At 42.3% G+C, this 16,450-nt stretch overlaps 1 protein-coding gene across 1 annotated transcript in view; it reads left to right on the forward strand.

The window, feature by feature from the left end:
• The first annotated feature begins 2,265 nt into the window (after positions 1 to 2,265).
• LOC136872315 (hemolymph lipopolysaccharide-binding protein-like) overlaps positions 2,266 to 16,450 on the forward strand; it is a 36,701-nt gene continuing 22,516 nt past the window's right edge. The window contains exons 1-3 of the mRNA XM_067146130.2: positions 2,266 to 2,277; positions 4,051 to 4,190; positions 15,329 to 15,491. Coding sequence (XP_067002231.2) covers positions 4,059 to 4,190; positions 15,329 to 15,491 — 295 coding nt within the window. The 5' untranslated portion in view covers positions 2,266 to 2,277; positions 4,051 to 4,058. The remainder of the gene's footprint in view (positions 2,278 to 4,050; positions 4,191 to 15,328; positions 15,492 to 16,450) is intronic.

The following is a 16,450-nucleotide window of genomic DNA, read 5'->3' on the forward strand; positions in this document are numbered from 1 at the left end:
AATGAATGAATGAATGAATGAATTAATTAATTAATGAATCAATGAATGAATGAATGAATGAATGAATGAATGAATGAATGAATGAATGAATCAATCAATCAATCAATCAATCACTCAATCAATCAATCAATCAATCAATCAATCATTCATTCATTCACCATTGATTTAATGCAGTCACCTAAGGAGCAGATTTCCTGTCAGTTGTTCTTCTAGTCCTTTCTCAAATAATTTCGAAGAATTTCTAAATTTATCGAACAACTCCCTTAGTAAATTTATTCCAATCCCTAAATTATATTCCTCTAAAATAATTCAGTATTTACCCCAGTTTGTTTCCTCGAATTCCAAAATTGTTCATATTCGGATCTTTCCTACTTTTCAAAACACCACTCAGATTTATTCCTCTACTAATATCATTCCTGCCATTCTGCACTGACAGGTCGGAGTATATCGCTTAGTTGAGCAGCTCGACTCCTTTCTCCGAGGTTCTCCCTGGCCGAACTTTGCAATATTATTCCTAACGCTACTCTTGTGTGGGGAGTCACCGAGAACAAATCAAGCATTTTTTTTCTATTCATGTAAGCCTGGCGAGGAAACATGTAATAGGCTAATAGTGGTCTTTCAAGATACTTAAATGCCCTCTCCTTTATGTCATTACTAAAAACTCTAAATATCTTCAAGGCCATGTGAAGAGATCTGTACTTAATCTTTACAATACAGTTTATGTGATTTGAAAAGAAGAAGAGTATTCCTTGAGGAATTTTGAAAATTGTCATGTAAAGGAATACAATGCAGTAAGAAGGCACTTCCCAATGCACCAGAATTATTCACATTTATGAACAACGTTGAACACTATTTATAAGTGGCTAACCTGTCAGAGTCTACAAGTGCAGATAAATGGTAAAACATGCAAGCTCCAACTTCTGTTCAGCAAGCTGTGATAATAAAATGGACAAAGGATCAAGCTCTTACATTTGTCACACTAGTAAGCTACTTGAGATAAATTTTCCTTGCAGACTTCTATCATAAATTGCCTTTATATTCGTGTACTTGTTTGTGAGTAGTTCCCTATGTTACAAATGTCAATAACATCTGCTGATAAAATCATTTAGAAAGCATACAAAGTGGGTAGTGGGTGTGCCAGATTCTCAACTGAATTCCGGCAGAACGGAACTGAATCACAACAATATGATCCTTGATTTACACACTCCAGTAATACAATTCTCAATTTAAAATAAAGTGTTAATTGAATGTCATAATTTTTTTAACATTTCGGCCCCGGGGTCTAGGGATAGTGTCTCTCACCCGCACGACCCAGTTCGTTTCTCCGCCTGGTCAGGGATTTTTTACATGGCCTGAAGGTTGTCGCGAGGTCCCGTCAGTGTATGTGATTATATTTGAGGAGCTACAGTATTTAACAGTGAGATAGTGGCCCCGGTCCAGAAACCAAGAATAATGGTCGGGAGGATTCGTCGCACTGACCATGCGTCACCACGTAATCTGCAGGCCTTCCGGGGGAGCAGTGGTCGCTTGGCAAATCTAGGCTCACCACCTCTCTTATGCCTTGGCGATTTCAAATTTAAAAGAAAAAAAAATAATTTTTTAAACTGTGTCGTAATATTTACGTCAATGTTTAGGAGTATATTTTATTGTAATCAAATTACAGTCACATTTACTAGAATAGTATTCTGAACTAAGAAGTATATTTAAGCTTTGCAGTCGATGAAATTTGTTTATTGTTTCACTCTAGAAACTTTAAATTTGTTTTAAAATTTACTATGAGATGATAATAAAAACTGTGCTCTAACACTTACGTACACTTTTAGAATACGTTTATTGATGATTTATTTTTGCAAAAATGAGGAAGCCAAATAAACAAAGATATAAATTACAATAGAACAATTTTATTGATCCGAACAGCACAGTGAAGATAAAACGATCTTCAGAGTTGAAACTACAACCACCACCACCACCACCACCACAACCATCTCCACCTAATACCAGGTGGCTTCCTAAAAATTTTGAATTTTGCAACTGCACGTCAAGTCAAGGGTTCCGTCAGCCCATACACGAAATTAATTCCAGCTTAAATCGTGGGACAAGGACGGCCGGTCAAACAGCAAATGACCTCACTATCTTACGGCCACGATAATCAGTTAAGCTACAACTGTTCTCTCTCGCGTGCTGCGGGGAATCTCTAATACCCGCTGTCTTCAGTATATAAGATAAGAACTGATGAACTGTCGTCATGTTCCGCTGCTACCAGCTCTGAATTCCCTGGTGAGTATTTATAGATGTAATACGAACATTTTTCGGAATGTTCCCTTTGTACATTTTCTTTGAATTATTTTGTTAGTAGTAATTTGGGATGTATTATACTAGCGCTAACCGAGAAACAAAACAGGGAGGACACCATACGTAAGGCAGGCATTGTGAAATTTTTGTTGATATTGGTAGGCCGCATTTCCTTCTACCGATCTCAATCGAGTTCGCGAGTTTCTTCTGTAACGGAAGGCTCACCTGGCAACTGGCATTCATAGCAATGGTGGAGAGCTTTAATTATAAAAACAGGCCCCTTTTCGTAAAACCTGTTACAATCGAGCTGGAGATATCTGATTATAATCTAGAAATGCAGCGATATCTGACGAAACAACAATTGAGACACTCGTCATAGGAACAAAGTTGTGGATGTCTACAAATTGAACGGCGATTGTCATATCTATTTTGTGATACGACTTATCGTTTATACACCAATTATCCCGAAACTTTCTGCACCGTCATTAGAATTCCACATTTTCCGGCGCCAAATGTTATACTTTTGAACAGCTTGGACTTTTTCGTCAAAATGGAGTGTCCAGGTTTTAGAATTAGCACTCGCATACATACGGAGTAATTAAGGATGAAAGGGGTACAGTTAAAGAAGTTGAAACTATTAAAAAGTATTATTATAACTGAGGACAGCCGTAGAGGACAAATATGTTAATACGAAGTGGATCTATTTGAAAATAAAATACCCTTCAATAAATAGTGATGGTATGAGTTACTGATATTAGAAGTCGGCAAAGGAGGGGAAATTTAGGTGCAGGGATTCTTAGATAAACAGATAAGAAGGCGACTTTTGGAGTTATTATTTAATCTTAAAGAGGCAAGGCAGAGGCCAGAAATTAAAAAGGAAAACAAAAGTAAAATTGAAACACAATAAAAGTTATAGCAAATGCTAGAAAACAAATTACGGTGCGAAGTAATGGGCTACACTCCACGGTACTGTTCAAATTCGAGGACGATTTTAACTTCCGACCGTATTCCGCCAGTATGCCGCGGAATGGCCGATTGACGTCTCTCCCCGCTAACTACCCATGGAACAACCACGAGTTTACAGGAATGATGAAGAAAATTGCAATACGTTACTTCTCTGCTGGCAAGCAGTCAGAGACGTTGCCATGGTAACCTGTAGGTTCGTTGTCGGTCTGTCATGCAGAGCATGCGACACGCAGAAGAAGGTAATTTTCTCCGTCATTTGAAGAGTAAGCGGAACTATGTACATAAAAGATTTTGTTTGACATGAAGGGGCGCTTCACATATAGTCAACGGATTTTACAGAAAATCAATAGTATAAGAGAAAATAGGAGAAAACTGTTCAGGTTTTCCTTTTAAAACCCCACGTCTATTCAGAGATTTTTATATTATATGCATATCAAAACATCGCCGGAATAGGTATAGCCTACTCTAAATATGGACTTTCGTTAAGATCTCTCCAGCAGTTTCGCCGTGATGGTAGAACAAGCAAACAAACAGACACGAAAATAAAAGTAACTGATACGGCCTTGAGTTGATTTAAAACGGATAAATATCTTACAAATTGGCCAAACAAGCGAAATTACGGACAGCGAACCCACTACAACTTTATTTATAAAGACTAAGAGTGAACGTACTATTACAGTTAGCTCCCTTAATAACTCCGAATAGAAAACCGTGGGTCTGTCTCGTTCTTTTGAATAATTTTAGTTCCATCCTGTCTAACAATCAGTGAATCAAGATTAATTTTGTCTTAAGGTGTCGCCATGCTGCTCCTACTAGTTTTGTCTGCGATGATGCTGGAGTCTTGGACCGTCTCCGGACAATGCGAACGATCTCCAAGATTGAAATTCTCCGTGTCGAGCTGGAAGAATGAGTCCGGCCATCGGCTTGTAGCGGTGAGTATACTTTGTTCTGGAAGGTCTCTGACTATATGTGATGTCTAAAGAAAATGCATTCACTGTATATGTTCTGTTACTGAATGTTATCGACATATCACCCAGCTAAAGTGAAAGACTGCTAGAAGTTACGTTCAAGAATCAGTTGCATGGCCACGCGTAAACATCAGTGGTGTATATGATGGTGTAGGCATCTAACGCACTTTGAGGGATTTCACTGAGCTAATATCTGGCTAATCTCTGCTTGGGAATCCACCGTATTAAAATAATAACTTAGAGACAATGTAAAAGTTTGATATTGATTGTTTCATGTGACGTTGGTCCATTACCACGTCTGCTATGCACGGCAGACTGCATGCCACTTGAGGTTCCTCGGAAACGTAGGGAAGGGACACCGAGTGATATTTAAAAAAGCAAACCTGAGCAACCACTCTCTAATAACACTAACTATAGTGAAAATAATGTGAGGTCAAAGTGTTCTAAGAATGAAGGTATGGACAAGTGAAACGCAAGGATCAAGAAGTACACTGACTGACAGAGCAAATGCAACACCAAGAAGGAGTGGTCAGAACTTTATGCCAATTGCAGGGTAGATTGACGTCACTGAGGTATGCTCATGATGTGAAATGCGCCGCTGTGCTGCGCACGTAGCGAACGATAAATGGGTCACGGCGTTGGCTAATGGCCCACTTCGTACCGTGATTTCTCAGCCGACAGTCATTGTAGAACGTGTTGTCGTGTGCCACAGGACACGTGTATAGCTAAGAATGCCAGGCCGCCGTCAACGGAGGCATTTCCAGCAGACAGACGACTTTACGAGGGGTATGGTGATCGGGCTGAGAAGGGCAGGTTGGTCGCTTCGTCAAATCGCAGCCGATACCCATAGGGATGTGTCCACGGTGCAGCGCCTGTGGCGAAGATGGTTAGCGCAGGGACATGTGGCACGTGCGAGGGGTCTAGGCGCAGCCCGAGTGACGTCAGCACGCGAGGATCGGCGCATCCGTCGCCAAGCGGTGGCAGCACCGCAGGCCACGTCAACCGTCCATTCTTCAGCATGTGCAAGACACCCTGGCTGTTCCAATATCGACCAGAACAATTTCCCGTCGATTGGTTGAAGGAGGCCTGCACTCCCGGCGTCTGCTCAGAAGACTACCATTGACTCCACAGCATAGACGTGCACGCCTGGCATGGTGCCGGGCTAGAGCGACTTGGATGAGGGAATGGCGGAACGTCGTGTTCTCCGATGAGTCACGCTTCTGTTCTGTCAGTGATAGTCACCGCAGACGAGTGTGGCGTCGGCGTGGAGAAAGTTCAAATCCGGCAGTAACTGTGGAGCGCCCTACCGCTAGACAACGCGGCATCATGGTTTGGGGCGAGTAGTATAATAGGCGGGTTCTAGAGCCACCGCCACCGCGGGCTCCCAGAGGCCACCTCCACCGCCACCACAGCCAGAGGCCTCCCAGAGGCCACCTCCACCGCCACCACAGCCAGAGGCCTCCCAGAGGTCTCCTCCACCACCCGCGGGAAATTTGAATTTGTAAACAAAGCCACGTGCTTTTTGACAGCTGTCATCGACAACAACGCATCGCTAACATCAGTACTGCCATCTTGACGGGCCTAAACCTCAGTGGTACCAACTTAACCTATCTAGCGCGAGGTAAACAAAGCCACGTGTTTTTTGACAGCCACGTGCTTTTTGACAGACAACAACGCATCGCTAACCTCAGTACTGCCATCTTGACGGGCCTAATCCTCAGTAGTACCAACTCAAACTAACTAGCGCGTGGTAAAAAAGCCACGTGCTTTTTGACAGGCACGTGCTTTTGTGACAGCTGTCATCCGCCATCTATAAACCACAGAGCACCGTGCTGCCCTCTTTATCGTAGTAGATGTAAATTCGTCACCTGTCATCAGCAGTGCTGCCATCTTGGCGGGCCTAAACCTTAGTGCTACCAACTTAACCTCACTTGCGTGAGATAAACAAAGCCACGTGCAGCTGTCACCCGCCATCTTTAAACTACAGAGCACAGTGCTGCCCTCTTTAGCTACTTACCTTTGAAATGTGGTACGTCACAGCTGTTATCCGCCATCTTGCATCGCAAACCTCAGTGCTGCACTCTTTAGCTAGATACCTTTGAAATGTAGTGGCGGTAATTTGAGAAATTCTTTATGCTCTTGTTTGGAAACAAATCCACGTGCAGCTGCCATCCGCCATCTTTAATTAATAGAGCACCGTGCTGTCCTCTTTAGCTACTTACCTTTGAAATGTGGTACGTCACAGCTGTCATCCGCCATCTTGCATCGCAAACCTCAGTGCTGAACTCTTTAGCTAGATACCTTTGAAATGTAGTGGCGGTAATTTGAGAAATTCTTTATGCTCTTGTTTGGAAACAAATCCACGTGCAGCTGTCATCCGCCAACTTTAATCCAGAGAGCACCGTGCTGCCCTCTTTAGCTACTTACCTTTGAAATGTGGTACGTCACATCTGTACCGGCACATAGCCTACTCCTACCGAAGAAGCCTGCACAAGGCTTATCACCTCCATCCGACAAATGAATCACCCTCAACACTCTTGTACCCGCAATCATTCTCGCTACTTCGGAAGATAGCGGCTTCGAACTCCTACTGTTGGAAACCGTAAAAATAGCAAATGCTAGGCGAGGGGCCTGCGCGATCGTCATAACATGATCTAGCCCTTCCTGACGGCATAAGTTGCCAGGATTAGAAACGCGGTATCCATCATTGTGTCTGACTTGCATGTATCCAAGCTCACGCGTATTTTTTTTTTGCTGAGATATCATGATACTTCCGTTCGCCAGCTATAGCGGAAACTCGCAATACTGTGTCTATTTCGTCTTACAACTTAGAGGAGACAACATGTGTACATATAATTTATGATCCTTCATCCCCCCTATTTAAAAAAAACATGTAAGTATGTAGTATCTCACAACATTCTTATCCGTGTGCGTGTGTGTGTGTTTCGAGAAAAAAGAGTAACGTGTATCAGTGTTCTAGTCGTGTTGCAATTACTAAGCGAGTGAATGAGCGCGTTGGCTACGCAGTGTGCTTTCTTGATTTTCGCATGACATATATCAGTGTATTTGCAATTACTAAGCGTCTTAGCAGTGCGATGAACGAGTTAGCTACGCGGTATAGATTTTTTTATTTTCGCACTAAGCAAATCATTTGAAGTGTTGCCCAGTTAGCTATGCGATACGTGCACAGTGTGTTTTTGATTTTCGTACTAGGCAAGTGATAGGCGAGATAGCTATGCGATATGTGCACAGTGTGTGTTTTTGAATTTTACACTAGGTAAATCATTGAAGTTGTACTTTTGCTCTGAACACATCAAACAATGTTCTTACAGTGTTCGATTCTAGTCTTGCTATGTTTCAATCTAATTTTCTTAGAACAAAGGTATCCCCTAACATGTTGTATCGGATCACATGTTAAGGTTAACGACATCGAGTGTAGTGTTCGATTCTAGTCTTGTTATGTTTCAATCTAATTTTCTTAGAACAAAGGTATCCCCTAACATGTTGTATTAAGTACAGCGTTCGATTCTACTTATGTAGTGTTCTGAACACACCAAACAATGTTTTAATCACATGTTGAAGTTAACGACATCGAGTACAGTGTTCGATTCTAGTCTTGATCACTTATTTTGTGTTCTGAACACATCAATCAATGTTCTGATCACATGTTGTATCGAGTACAGCGTTTGATTCTACTCTTCTTATGTTTCGCAAGTCTAAACATGTACAATAATGTTATCGCTGCACACGCTTGCCTTCGCGATGCAGGTTTAAACTTGTTCGATATAAAGCTATGCCTTGCATAAGAGGCGGAGGTAGAGAAGGAGGAGGAGGGGAATGATAAGGTCTTAACAGCCTATGTATAGTCGTCATTGTCTAAAGTTGACACCTATCAAAAGAATTTTTCAAATTATTCACCACCACATTTCAGCTAAAGAGGGTAGCAGGGTGCTCTGTTGATTAAGCACATAGAATTTCAATTTGCTCTCCACCGCATGCATAACAGCAACCGTTATCTTGCGCAGTAGCCTCTAAGCTAGCTTTCTTCATAAGAGTAGCCGCCATCTTGTGCGAGTACCCCCTAGGCTGTCTCATAAGGAGCTACGTATAGCCGCCATCTTGCGTCCGCCATCTTGCGCAAGCATCCTTAGGGGGGACGTCTCTAGCCATCTTGTGCAAGGATCCTTAAGCTGCCTCATAAGAGCAACCACCATCTTGCGCAAGCTACCCTAGGGTGTCTCATAAGGAGCCTTGTATAACCGCCATCTTGCGCAAGCATCCCAAGGGCGTCTCATAAGAAACTATGTATAGTGATCATCTTGCATAAGCACCTTTAAGGGGTCATGTATAGCCACCATCTTGTGCAATTAGCGTCGAGAGATGGCTGCTGTAGAATTTTTCTTTTTAAATTATCCGCCACCATTTTTCAACTAAAGAGTGTAGCACTGAGGTTTGCGATGTAAGGTGGCGGATGACAGCTGACAAAAAGCGCGTGTGTTTGTTTACTAAAATAGAGCACGTGGAATTTGCCGCCACCACATTTCAAAGGTATCTAGCTAAAGATGGCAGCACGGTGCTCTCTTGATTAAAGATGGCGGATGACAGCTAACAAAACTTTTCAAATTGCCCGCTACTACAGAGAGCACTACGGTGCTCTGTAGATTAAAGATGGCGGATGACAGCTAACAGAACTTTTCAAATTGCCCGCTACTACAGAGAGCACTACGGTGCTCTGTAGATTAAAGATGGCGGATGACAGCTAACAGAACTTTTCAATTTGCCCGCTACTACAGAGAGCACCACGGTGCTCTGTAGATTAAAGATGGCGGATGACAGCTGACGAAATTGCCCGCATGATAGCAGCACAGTGCTCTATTGATTAAAGATGGTGGATGACAGCTGTCAAAAAAAGCACGTGGCTTTGTTTACTAAACAAGAGCACATAGAATTTTCCGCCACCACATTTCAGAGGTATCTAACTAAGGAGTACAGCACTGCGGTTTGTGATGCAAGATGGCGGATGACAGCTGTCAAAAAGCACGTGGAATTTCCCACCGGCACAAAGAGGGCAGCACGGTGCTCTCTGGCGTTTGACAGCTGTCAGAAAAGCACATGGGTTTGTTTCCAAACAAGAGCGCGTAGAATTTACCACCCCCACATAGAGGGCAGCACGGTGCTCTCTGGATTAAAGATGGCGGATGACAGCTGCACGTGGATTTGTTTCCAAACAAGAGCATGAAGAATTTCTCAAATTACCGCCACTACATTTCAAAGGTATCTAGCTAAAGAGTGCAGCACTGAGGTTTGCGATGCAAGATGGCGGATGACAGCTGTGACGTACCACATTTCAAAGGTAAGTAGCTAAAGAGGGCAGCACGATGCTTTATGGATTAAGGATGGCGGATGGCAGCTGCAAGTGGATTTGTTTACAAACAAGAGCATAAAGAATTTCTCAAATTACCGCCACTACATTTCAAAGGTATCTAGCTAAAGAGTGCAGCACTGAGGTTTGCGATGCAAGATGGCGGATAACAGCTGTGACGTACCACATTTCAAAGGTAAGTAGCTAAAGAGGGCAGCACTGTGCTCTGTAGTTTAAAGATGGCGGGTGACAGCTGCACGTGGCTTTGTTTATCTCACGCTAGTGAGGTTAAGTTGGTAGCACTAAGGTTTAGGCCCGCCAAGATGGCAGCACTGCTGATGACAGGTGACGAATTTACATCTACTACGATAAAGAGGGCAGCACGGTGCTCTGTGGTTTAAAGATGGCGGATGACAGCTGTCAAAAAAGCACGTGGCTGTCAAATAGCACGTGGCTTTGTTTACCACGTGCTAGTGAGGTTAAGTTGGTACTACTGAGGTTTAGGCCCGTCAAGATGGCAGTACTGAGGTTAGCGATGCGTTGTTGTCTGTCAAAAAGCACGTGGCTGTCAAAAAACAAGTGGCTTTGTTTACCTCGCGCTAGATAGTTTAAGTTGATACTACTGAGGTTTAGGCCCGTCAAGATGGCAGTACTGAGGCTAGCGATGCGTTGTTGTCGATGACAGCTGTCAAAAAGCACGTGGCTTTGTTTACAAATTTAAATTTCCCGCGGGTGGTCGAGGAGACCTCTGGGAGGCCTCTGGCTGCGGTGGTGGTGGAGGAGGCACCTGGGAGGCCTCTGGCTGTGGTGGCGGTGGAGGTGGCCTCTGGGAGCCCGCGGTGGCGGTGGCGCTAGAACCCGCCTATTATACTACTGGGGCGCTATTGCGTATGATTCCACGTCACCTCTAGTGCGTATTCAAGGCACGTTAAATACCCACCGCTACGTGCAGCATGTGCTGCGGCCGGTGGCACTCCCGTACCTTCAGGGGCTGCCCAATGCTCTGTTTCAGCAGGATAATGCCCGCCCACACACTGCTCGCATCTCCCAACAGGCTCTACGAGGTGTACAGATGCTTCCGTGGCCAGCGTACTCTCCGGATCTCTCACCAATCGAACACGTGTGGGATCTCATTGGACGCCGTTTGCAAACTCTGCCCCAGCCTCGTACGGACGACCAACTGTGGCAAATGGTTGACAGAGAATGGAGAACCATCCCTCAGGACACCATCCGCACTCTTATTGACTCTGTACCTCGACGTGTTTCTGCGTGCATCGCCGCTTGCGGTGGTCCTACATCCTACTGAGTCGATGCCGTGCGCATTGTGTAACCTACATATCGGTTTGAAATAAACATCAATTATTGATCCTTGCCGTCTCTGTTTTTTCCCCAACTTTCATCCCTTTCGAACCACTCCTCCTTGGTGTTGCATTGTCACTGTCAGTCAGTGTACGTGAAAATGAAAGACTCCCTAGGCCTATAAAACCTAATATCATAGAGAACAAGAAAAGGCAAACGCCTGCCGCACAGGACCAATGCCAAACTCAGCTTTCCGAACCGTATTTACCGGCACACCTTCCAATGTTTAGAGGTCATATAGCTCCATTATATCACCTCTTATAACTGATAGATGATAACATGTAGGGAATGTGAAATGCAAGAATGTGAACGATTCGGAAACTTTTATGAAGTGAACAACTTGGAAGTCATAATAGTTGGAAATTTAAGACGTATGTCGGATAGAAAGTTATTTGTGGAGGAGCCGGACGTATGGGTCAGACACACTTGGTGCCGTACTGCGACCGTTCACGGTGCTGTAGATACCATATCGTGACATCCCATATCAATAATATGCCGTTTTCCGCGCCATTCTAGCGCTGAACGGGATACGAACGGTGCGCGATGCGCTGCTGCTTCACAGGATGAAAGTCTCTTTGCGCGTAAAGACAAAGGTGAGCCATACGCTAGCCAGCAATTGGGATGTCTCTCTCTCTTGTGGGAGTGAGTTGGAAGAGTTAAAAGTCATGTGACAGCCTGCGAGCCATACTTAATAAGTCGGGTTAACCTAGGGAGAAGTAATTCTCTAAATGTTTGTTGGTGAATTTAGTGATGCCAACCAGAAACCTTTATTTGTTTCAAAATTTTCAATATTAATAACAATAATAATAATCACGTGATTCTTGACACACGCGCTCAATATTCATGAACAGGAGCTTGTCATAATCATAGAACACTTTACTTAATTATGACAACAAAACATCTTCCAGTTACTCAACGTAAGTCAATCATTGCGCAAGCGCTAGATGACGCCTTGACGATTATGATTAAACCACCGATCCTACGAGAATAAGATTCGATCAGTAAAGTATAGAAGGTCAGAGCTATCTTTTGATATGCAAATCAACACCGACAAACGGCTATGTCCGGAGCGACTTCCGACGTGGAGGCGTGGCTACCTCCCACTCTTGATTTTTACCCTATGTATTACAAAATAAGTTGGACAGAAGACCATCTAGCTATTCTCTACTATGTCTCCGGACTGTCCAGACGTGTCGTTATTTTGCACGACCAGTGAAATGGTGCAATAATTTCATTAGTGATGAAGTACTACGATTGTAAGATATAAGTGGTAAAAATACTGTGTAAAATATTATTTGAGCGCATTGACTATTGACGTGCTGCAGATTGTGAAAAATTCATGTATTTACGATATTCGTACTATAGTGTAATCATCGGTGTTAGTGAACAAGGAATATTCCACCCACAGTGAGCTGCGTAGCATTCCAGCTACTTTTATACATGTGTAATGGATACGCGTGAGGCTGATTCGATGCACGATTAGTCAAATACAGTGAAGTGTTGTGGAAGCGTAGTCGAAATCACGACTGTGGAGTCGAAAAGTGAATTTATTCAGGAAGATAGTGATTCACATATAATAATAATAATGATATTAATATCAAATGGGCAGCGTCTGCCGATAATAATAAACGTGATGAGTGAGTTGTCTTACATTGTGAGGGATTGTGAAATAGAACTTCTGACACTTAACATCAAATTACAGTGTTAGTGAGTACGTGATATTTCAGCAACATTGGAATAACTTTAACCATACTTGATTGTAGTGCGTATTACAAGTTGACGCAATTATGATCTCAGTGTTTCCCCTTTGCATATTGGACCGAGTGACCGCCGATCTTGGAAGAGAATATACGAGTCACCTACCTATTCTGCATCTCATTGTGTCTGGTGTCTTCAAGATCACTCCGACCCGGTAAAATCTACAACATGGAGAATCTCATCCCAGCAGCAAGAATCAAGGACCTCACGACATCGAAGGCGCCAAGATGATAGCTTAAGTCATTATGAGTGTGCCTCCTCGGACAAGAATGATAACCCTAGATAAGTACACCTCAATTTACTATGTTTGAAGGTCATACCCCACATGTTTATAATCAAAAACTTGTATGTCAATTAGATAAAATGTGAATGACGATCGCGGGCTGTTTCAAAGGGATTATAGTCTCTTAGCTTGTGTAGTAGGAATTTTGTTTACTGGTATGGTAACCAGCATTTAATTTAAACCCCTTGGATGTAATGCATGTTAATTATAATGTTTCAGTATTGCTACTTTGTCTTCGTGAAGTGTTATAATGAATGGAAGTGGTATCCATTTAGATAATTTCAAATATTATGACAAAATGAGACGTTGTGTATCTTCAGAGAGTACATGGATGACTTGTACCCCATGTGTAAAAAAAGTATTTGAGTTAAAAGTGAAATTTTGGACGCAAGTACGATTTCCAGATCGTGGATACAATATGCAAATTTTTAGAATGTTCTGAATAATAAGTTCTTATGTAAATATATGCGGGTGTTTGTAATGTTGAGCTGGAGGCGATGGTCGGTTAATATGTTGCCAATTGATAGTCAAAGCAAGATGGAGATATGTCAGAGATAATTTATGTAAAGTGTGAGGAATCGTACCACACTACTTATAATGGAATTAGGTTGAACAGAACCATATGGGAATTAACATGTTAGAGTTAAGCTCAAAGGAGCCGTGTTAGCCCGAACGTTATATTGAGGCAGCTGATTGAAGAGAGATATCTTCCCTTAACTGAATGGAAGGGAGACGGTCTACAGTACCGTTACGCTAAGTGAAGGTGCCAGATGTAAAGGGTTTGAGGAGATTGCGGGCAGGTTACAAGCTTTCCGACTTTGGAGTGTTGACTGACCATTTCCTTTCTAGCAATATCCGACAGACACTCACAGAGAGAATGGCTAATTGTCATCGCAATTGAATTAATATGTTAGGAAACAGTAGAATTCCTCCCAATTTTATTTCATTTATTTTCATGCGATCTGGGGATTTAAAAACACGCATCCTGCTGCAAGAAGACCACGAGTTTGACCCCATCCAAGGGCAATGTATATCATCACCGTTATTTTGATGATGGAAGGACCATTCCTTCAATATAATCATGTATATAAAAAAAGTCATCATATATGTTTAATAGTAGATGAGTGTATTATTACATGTAAAATATTGTGTTATCGTTAATGTGTTATTCATAAGTTCAGTGTTATTTTGTATTGAACGATTCAATGTATTATTCTTAATCCCGGCGAAATATGCCTATGCGATGATTTACATCTTTGTAAATAATAATGAAGTTAGTTACTAGGGGCTAAATATGACTTTCAGATATTTTGGGATGTGCTTGTCATAATCGACATATTGTCTTAATCCCTTGATTGCGTAATGATATAATCACATAAAATCATAATATTTCACACTCCAACTCATGAATAGGAGGTTGGGATGATGACATAACATGTGATCATTATTTTGCCTATTATTATACCAATTAATTGACTAATTAATTACTGAATGTTTAACAATGTCGTGAATAGTGGAAGTGATATTAAAAGGAAATGCCTCTTAACATTGGGATTATTTGGTGTGGAATACAAATTCTACAGGATAATTAAATAATAATTTACCAATTTAAAATCTCACATACTTATGATTAATGTTATTTTATGGCACATTTTCTTTTAGTTGTAAATATTCTTTTCTCAGTTTATAATAAATTTTACTTTGATAAAACTTTAAAAATATCATTCATCTAATTAAGTAGTGATGTTATATCCTCTTAAATATTTCAGATCCCTACTTATAAATGATTTACATAATGCCCATTAGTACGGACGCACCATCGACCCGTCTTGCTCTAAAAAAATTAGATGCTGTTACTATAAGTAGGGGTGATGAGATTTCGATTCTGGGGTCTTTCGTCGAAGATCTCATCACGTATTTTCCATTCAACCGATGCACTTACGAACTATTAGTATCATTATTATTATTATTATTATTATTATTATTATTATTATTATTATTATTATTATTATTATTATGCACTGAAGCTCTGGACAGGTGCAGCACGAACCTTGCGACATCCAGGTAGGGGCACGTTTTCTTGACTAGGGTGCATGGTTTATTTCGAAAATTGATCACAAGGGACATCAGAAGTACGGCATCATATGAGAAGCAGATTCAACGCGGTCATGAAGCTCAACTGAATTGATGAGGTTTTCCACAACATCATTCTCTAATGCCTACTGGTACAGCAGTGGTCATATCAATAAAACTGCTTCCTCGCTAATTACTCAACATTTCTTCGTTTGTATCACTGTTCCTTGTCGTGTATTATAACGTTAACATTTATGACTGTTCCAGGCTGAACTGCAATCAGATGAGAAAATGAAGGATGGCGTTTCCCTGACGGTAGAAATGTTCACTGACGACTGTGATGACAGCAGAGCACTCATCCTCAGAACACTGAGCAGTAACAGATTGTCCGAGGAGGAGCCACCTGTCACCATCACTGTAGCACCAACAGGTAGCATATTCTTTAGGAGGACTGTGATGACAGCAGAGCACTCATCCTCAGAACACTGAGCAGTAACAGACTGCCCGAGGAGGAGCCACTTGTCGCCACCACTGTAGCACCAACAGGTAGTATATTCTTTAGGAGGACTGTGATGACAGCAGAGCACTCATCCTCAGAACACTGAGCAGTAACAGATTGTCCGAGGAGGAGCCACCTGTCACCACCACTGTAGCACCAACAGGTAGTATATTCTTTAGGAGGACTGTGATGACAGCAGAGCACTGAGCAGTAGCAGATTGTCCGTTGAGGAGCCACCTGTCACCACCACTGTAGCACCAACAGGTAGTATATTCTTTAGGAGGACTGTGATGACAGCAGAGCACTCATCCTCAGAACACTGAGCAGTAACAGATTGTCCGAGGAGCAACAACCTGTCACCACCACTGTAGCAACAACAGGTAGTATATTCTTTAGGAGGACTGTGATGACAGCAGAGCACTCATCCTCAGAACACTGAGCAGTAACAGATTGTCCGAGGAGGAGCCAGCTGTCACCACCACTGTAGCACCAACAGGTAGTATATTCTTTAGGAGGACTGTGATGACAGCAGAGCACTCATCCTCAGAACACTGAGCAGTAACAGATTGTCCGAGGAGGAGCCAGCTGTCACCACCACTGTAGCAACAACAGGTAGTATATTCTTTAGGAGGACTGTGATGACAGCAGAGCACTCATCCTCAGAACACTGAGCAGTAACAGATTGTCCGAGGAGCAACAACCTGTCACCACCACTGTAGCAACAACAGGTAGTATATTATTTAGGAGGACTGTGCTGTCAGGAGTACAGACAACCCTGTAATGTGATGCCTTGTGTAACCGTAGATATAAAAGGAAACTCACAATCTTCTGAATTCCTGTCTTAATAAACACATGTACCGATTTAGAGATTTAATTTTCTTATTCCATAA

Source organism: Anabrus simplex, chromosome 4, assembly GCF_040414725.1.
Source record: "Anabrus simplex isolate iqAnaSimp1 chromosome 4, ASM4041472v1, whole genome shotgun sequence".
NCBI lineage: Eukaryota > Metazoa > Arthropoda > Insecta > Orthoptera > Tettigoniidae > Anabrus > Anabrus simplex.